This window comes from Balearica regulorum, chromosome 5, assembly GCF_011004875.1.
Source record: "Balearica regulorum gibbericeps isolate bBalReg1 chromosome 5, bBalReg1.pri, whole genome shotgun sequence".
In the NCBI taxonomy this organism is placed as follows: Eukaryota; Metazoa; Chordata; class Aves; order Gruiformes; family Gruidae; genus Balearica; species Balearica regulorum.
The window spans coordinates 4,697,770-4,704,408 of record NC_046188.1 but is presented as its reverse complement, the minus strand read 5'-3'; the positions used below and the strand labels follow the sequence as shown (position 1 = coordinate 4,704,408).

Sequence of the window (6,639 nt, the reverse complement as noted above, 5' to 3'; positions counted from 1 at the left end):
TTTAATAGCGGCTATTGCACTGTTCTTGTTTTGCAGACAAGGCCAGAATGACTCACAGCAAAGGGAACATTTTTTTTCTTTTCCTACCAGCCTGACTCATGAGGTGAACTTGCCAATAAACCACCCCACCCTTGAAACTGGTCTTGACTCACACAGAAGTGATGAGGGGAGAGAAGTGCGAGGCTCGTGACCTGTTCTGTGGAGTATGTAATGCTTGTGCAAACTGGATCTCCCTTGGGAGGGCAGTGTGTTCAGGATGTGCCGATTTGGGCCACCAGCATGGGCCTTTGAACCGAAGGAGAGCGGTAACTCTTCTAGCCGTGGCCTAGGGGAGAGGTTTTGCTTCTTCCAGTTCTGTACCCTCTCTTGAAATACCTCATTCTGGTCAGGCTCAGAGGCTCTCAAGCATTCCCTCTTCCCTCCAGTGTTTCCTAGCAAACAACTGCAGTGAGGCAACACTTTGGTGAATTCGTAGCTTGACAGTGCAACTCCTCTGCCATGAGGGGGGATCTTAAGTCCTTTGCTGCACTATTTTGATTCCTTTAGTGCAAAAGGAATAACTGCTCCACCTAGCAGAGCAACAGGCTAAAAACACTGAGTTACTGACTGCTGTCTGGTACTTGGAGAAGATGGGGTTGAAGATGGCTGCCCTAGTCCACAGGCTGCTTTCCCAAGTCCTCCTCTCCATCCAAATCTAATGGCTCCTAGTCACGAGCCTTCGGGAAAGAGAATCTCTGTCTCTACGGCAAGAATTTGGATACTTCCACACTTGAACATGGCTTGCTGGAGGATGTCGTGTCTTTTGAGATCTTACTGAAAACAAATTTTACTTGTGAAAGTATGTTTTATTACCTCAAATGATTCATGTAAGAGGGCGCTTCTGTTACAGCTGTATTAAGAGCACTAAGTTTGCAGTAAAATGACGCCGCTGTAGTTAAATCATGGTCGGCGTAACGCTGGTGAGGGTGATGTCCCCAGCAATGCACAGTCTGGTGATCTCATTCAGCTTCTTCTCACGGAAGCTGTACTGCAGCAAGTGAGCGTCGTTGACCGCTACCTTGAAGTGATCCACCTCGCAAAGGATCTGGAGCTGCAATAAAAACCCCAAATCAGCCAAAAGATAACCATCAGATTTGTTCTAGGAGGAAGTTTTACGCCACGGACCCAAGCAGGCTGGCACCGGCTAAAGGTGCTGGCTGAATCCAGCCCGGTGGCACGTGCTGCAACTCCCAGCTGCAAAAAACCACCAGTGACGTTTGCTTTCCCTAAAGCCCTGCCGTACTCTTCCTCCTCCATGTTTTAGCCCACAGTTTTTGTCTCCTCGTGACTGTGACAGCAGTTTCAAGCAACAGTACTGCACGGTTCACACAGCGAGAGCCGCGTTCTCGCCAAATGTGAACCTGTTTTGCAGGACAAAAAGCTCATGAAGAGAGTTTGGCTGCTAACGGGGAAAATGCTTTGTAGAAATTGGCCCAACAACTGCTGCAGGAGGAGGATTTAATAATAAACGGGAATAGCAGAACTGGGGAGAAATACCCTGGGTGGCTGGACCTGCAGGAAGGGTAAGAAGTGCAGGGAAGGTGCCGCAGACCTGCTGTGCCGGACGGCCAGGGAAGCACCCCGGGCGATTGCCCCAAAAGCACCCCGGGGAGCCAATTCCTGTGCGAAAGCACCACCATCCTTCCAGCACATCCTGTCACGCAGCCGTGCCCAAGTGCTCCCACACACGGCACGGGTGCTGTGGCACAAGGAGACGGAGTTGGGGGGGTTTTTTTTGCTACCTTGAAGGGTTTTCCAGCTTCAAATGGAAACCTGGGAGCCGTCCTGTCCTCCTTTCCCCAGTTATTCTGGAACATTGAATTGCAGACGATGACTTTCCTGTTGTCTTCCTTGAAGCGGGGATTAAAGTGGAAGGCAATGTCATTCCCTTTCTTGAAATCCAGTGAAAACCTGCAAAGACAATAATGGGATCACTGGTTTATCTATGAAACAAGCCCTGTGACAGGGCTTGCCAGAAGTAGCAGCAAGCGGGCAGGAAAAAACCCCCGCTGCCTCTGCTGAGCAATGACGGGGCATTTCTGGCAGCTTTTCCATATTTAATGTAATATTTGGGTTTTTACACCAAGCAGGTGTTACTTAGGAATGGAAAGCAAATTCCAGCCTCCCTGACCCGTCCGGCAGTGCCTCATGGAACCCCCCCTGCCCTCGGTGCTGGACACCCTCCCGTACCTGTCTGGGTTGGGGTTGACGGTCCCCGTGATGGTTATGAGCATCCGAGGGACGAGTCCTGCCTGCAGGGGCAGCTCGAAGGGGATTTTCTGGGAGAGCAACAGGGATTTAGTGTTAACAAAATAAAGCACATCAGGTAAGGGCTTGGGTCTCGGTGTAACACCGGAGCAGCTCTGTGACACAGTGAGCGGTCATGTCACACATCCCCCGGGGACAGCCAGCCCCAGGTCCCTCCCCCGACCAGCAAAATCAGGCAGTGAGGACGCAGAAACCCTTTTAATGTGATGGAGCCATTACCATGGGAGGAGCCGGTCCCCCCTGCGGAGGAGGGGGCCCAAATCCAGGGCCACTGGGCGGTTGTCCTGGGGCAGGGTACGGCCCTGGTCCTGCTGGTGCTCCAGGGAATGCTCCAGGTGCTCCCGGATACGGTCCCGGTCCTGATGGTCCTCCAGGATACGGCCCCGGTGCTCCAGGATATGCTCCAGGATAGGTCCCTGGTGCTCCTGGGGCTCCAGGATAGGTCCCCGGAGGGCCGGGGTATGCCGGGAACCCCCCAGGAGCCGGCGGCTGGTTCCCCCAGGAAGGCCAGCCTTGGGGTGGGGGGGCACTGGGGTTGGGGTTATTGCCGGTGGACAAAGCGTCGGATAACTGGGGACAGAGGGGAGAGGAGGAGGGTGAGGTGGGTGACGTTCATCCCGGGCTCGGGTTGAGTGAGTGCCCCAACACCCAGCTTTTGCAGGCTACAGCCTGAGCCGACGGCTCCCGAGCACCGGTGGGGGGTTTCCAGAAAACCGGTAAACACCGACGTAACCGGAGGGGATTTGGGGAGTTACGCAGGTTAGCGAAGCCGTGTTCCCACCCTGCTGAAGGTCCCCGCTTCAAGGCAATCAAACAATCACAGCCCCCGCTTTTTTTTAAAGCAAGCCATACTTACAGAGAAACCGTCTGACATTTTTCCTAAAACAAAAAGACAAAGGACGCTTAAGTCATTTTAAACATACACCATCTGAAAAATAGAGATTTTTTTGAGAAGAGTTACAGTTTACGGTGACAACGGGCTGGCAATTGGTACGTCCCCGTTGCGTACCCACCAGGCAGAGCTGACAGCTCCGGTACCGCGGAACAAACCCTCGTCTGATACCTGCGGGAGAAACGGAGGGTCACCGCCACGACAGCCTGAACGGCTCCGGGGCTGAATCCAGCCCAAACACCCTCCGGATGAGATCGGCCGCTGTGGGGTTGGTGTTGATGCAACACCGTCGTTGACACAACGCCATCATTGACACGCCATCATTGACCCTACAGTGCTGCTGGTGTCAAGCAGAGAGGGGACACCAGACCGCAGGGACATGGTGCTGCTCCGTCCCCAGAGCTCTGGGCTCCCTCCAGCCTCTCGAAGGGTTTTCACCGGGTTTTTCCTCTTCGCTGACCGGGAAGCCTCGCACGCGGTATCACGAACCGCACGAGCGCTCTCGTCCTCTGAGAACCACGGGTCAACGTGGAGCTCTGCATTTCATCTACCCAAAAAAGTACGCGGGTCTGCTGCGCTCACAAGTCAGGAAGATTTATTTCAGCCTCAAAACACTTTTTATAAAGGAAAAAAAACCAAAACCAAAACCCAAAAGGGCAGCACTGGAGGCAGGCAGGGCCCTTTCTGAGGGGGTGCTGGCGATGTGGCGGGGACATGGCCACACACGCAGAGCCACCTCCCTGCCACCTCCGGGCCAACGCAACGGCATCACCCACCCATGTCACGGGCGCAGTTTTGTCCTGACGCCGGCGCAGCCAGCGTCACTCACTTCCCCGCCCCCGAGGCATCATCCCAAAAAAGATCTCAATTAAAAAAACCCCCAAACAAAATCCCTGGGGGGGGCCGTAGCAGCAAACACGAGCTGCATGGGGGGGGGGCCCCACAAAACCAGCACAGCATGTCGGGGGACACGCACCCCACGACACACGGGGCAGCTGCTTGCGGCAGGCCTGGAAAGGTGAAAGAAGGGCAGCACCCATGGGTGCTCCTTTCTCCCCACCCCCCACCCCCGCCCCACGCATCCCTGGTCACCCCGCTCTGGCCGGAGGGCGCCGCAGGAGGGACACACGTGCCACCGGCCGCCCCGGGCCAGCGGATAAAAGCTGCTTTACAAGTTTTATGAGTCCACGCCAAGTCGCTCTGCTGCGGCAGGGCCAAACGCGTACCTGCCTGCGTGCAGGAATAGCCGCGGCCTGAGCCGGAGTCCTCCCGTCAAAGGGAGCATTCATAAGAGGGACAAGGGAAAAAAAAAAAAAAAAAAAAAAAAGGAGGAGAGGCAGAAATGGGGAAAGAAAAGGAAAATTCCAAATTGAAAACAGAGAAGGAAAATTCTTTTTGAAAGAAACATTCGGACACACAAAGGTCACAGCGAATCTGGCTGCCCTGCCTCCGGAATAACAAACCCCCCCAAGTTTCCACAACCAACAAATAACCCCTTTCCCTGCAAAACATTCGTCCTCCTGAGCCCGCGTGATTTTTCAGCCAGTCTTAAACCAGCATCCAGAAGCCCAAACTGAACAGCCCGTATCTCGCAAAGCTTTTATTTGCCTTCTCTTTGGTATTTTTAAGCCCCTGGGTTTGCTATTTGTTTGCAGGGTGAAGCCGAGGGCTCCTGCAGACTCCCCGGGGCTGGATCCCACCGGGTCGGGTTTGGTCGAGCCGCGGGTACGCGGCTGCCGATGGCTTGTGCTGCTCCGGCGAGGGGGGTCCCGCCTGCTCCCCCCCCTCTTCTCCCTGCAATGCCTCGGGGAGAAGCAATTTTCCTCCTTTGCACCCATTTCTTATTGCTTTGGCCCCAGCGGGACGGTACGGCAGGAGTCTCGTGTCTCCCTGCCGGGACTGGGATGGCAGATTTGCTATTTGTAACCAAAGTTTTGCAAAACCACGATTCCTCTGCCGCCCAATGGTGCCGCCGACCTTGGAGCCTGGCGGTCACCCCGTCCTCTCGCCGTCACTTGGACTCCAGTGGGTTATTTGCCCGCTGCCGGGCTGTCGCGGGCACGGCAAGGGGTTTTCTTCCACCATTTGGGCTGCCAAACTTGAATCGATTCGATCTCAGCTCTGAGCTGTAACCCACCGGACGGGAGATCGGCCGTGGGGAACGTCCCAGGGCAGCCGTCTGTAAAGCACCCCAAGAATTTCCTATATTCAGGTGACACGGAAAAACTATTTGGGAAAGAAATAGAAGGTTTCTGCCCCTCGGCGCTCTTCCTGCAGCGATTTGCTGGGGCGTCTTTCTGCGATGTCTCCAGCCTCCCACGCACCGACACTCCCTGCCACCCCTCCGCGTGGGGTTTGGGGCACGGGCAGGGCTCCCCCAGCCCCCCCGCGAGTTGCAAACAGCCTCAGAGCTCCCGAATTCACCATCCCACAGGTACCCCGGGCATCCCCTAAAGCCAGCCAGTCCTTTACATACTCTCCGGCTGCTGTTTTTAACCGCAGGACCCCCCCCCCCCCCACCCACGCACACGGCACGGCTGCCCTGGCAGCTCACGCGTGTCCCCACTCCCACGCACAAAGGGACGGGCGCAAATTTAACCCTTTCTTTGCAGGGCGATACGTGCCTTAACCCCACTGCTACCCCCCCCCCCCGCTCCCACTCGGGACCCCCGTGGGTGGCTGCACCCACTCACCTGCGGCGTGGCGGCTGCCGGCGGAGCGCGGGGCTGGGATCCCACGGGAACCCCGTGGCCCGGACACGGCAGCGGGGACCCCGCCTGCTCGGGGCGGGGACGGGGCGGGGACCCCGGCTGGGACAGGCGCTGGCAGCACCGAAACATCATTTTATTGTCCTTAATTAAGTGCTGACACCCCCACCCCCCCCCCAACAGGCAAAATTACACAGGGGAAAAAAACCTGGGCTTCTCGAGTGGGTTTATTGCCACGCAGCAGAGGTTTTCGTTTTCCTCAAAAGCTCAGTAAAAACACAAATTCCCTTTTAAATTTTAACCGTTTCCTGCTTCTCTCCAGAGACTGCCAAGAAAAAAACCAAAACCAAACACACAAAAAAAAAAACCCAACCCAAAAAGCTTTGTTTTTCACCCAAAGCAGCAAGGCCGGCGGAGGACGGATGCTGGGAAGCTGGTAACGGCAGCTGTAATTCCAACGAGCCCAATTTTCCTGCGGGTTAAGGGTGAATCCTCTCCTATTTGCTCAACTGGCTTCACAGCTTAAAGGAATAGAAAAGAAAAAGGCGTGTTTGTCCCGCTAAAATACTGATCTGCTGCGAGAGGAGAGGAGAGGAGAGGAGAGGAGAGGAGAGGAGAGGAGAGGAGAGGAGGAGAGGAGAGGAGAGGAGAGGAGAGGAGAGGAGAGGAGAGGAGAGGAGAGGAGAGGAGAGGAGAGGAGAGGAGAGGAGAGGAGAGGAGAGGAGAGGAGAG

At 55.6% G+C, this 6,639-nt stretch overlaps 1 protein-coding gene across 2 annotated transcripts; it reads right to left on the bottom strand.

Moving 5' to 3' along the window:
• Positions 1-824: 824 nt before the first annotated feature.
• On the bottom strand, positions 825-6,017 carry LGALS3 (galectin 3). Of its 2 annotated transcripts, XM_075753249.1 has the most exons (7): positions 5,893-6,014; positions 3,321-3,370; positions 3,164-3,186; positions 2,527-2,877; positions 2,230-2,318; positions 1,782-1,950; positions 825-1,090 (listed from the first exon to the last, which is right to left on the bottom strand). In XM_075753249.1, exons 3-7 carry the CDS (start codon positions 3,179-3,181, stop codon positions 935-937), a joined length of 783 nt encoding a protein of 260 aa, XP_075609364.1. In that variant the 5' UTR covers positions 3,182-3,186; positions 3,321-3,370; positions 5,893-6,014; the 3' UTR covers positions 825-934. The 2 variants fall into 2 exon arrangements, with proteins under 2 accessions (XP_075609364.1, XP_075609363.1); XM_075753248.1 differs by lacking the exon at positions 3,321-3,370 and having other exon boundaries at positions 5,893-6,017.
• Positions 6,018-6,639: the final 622 nt, after the last annotated feature.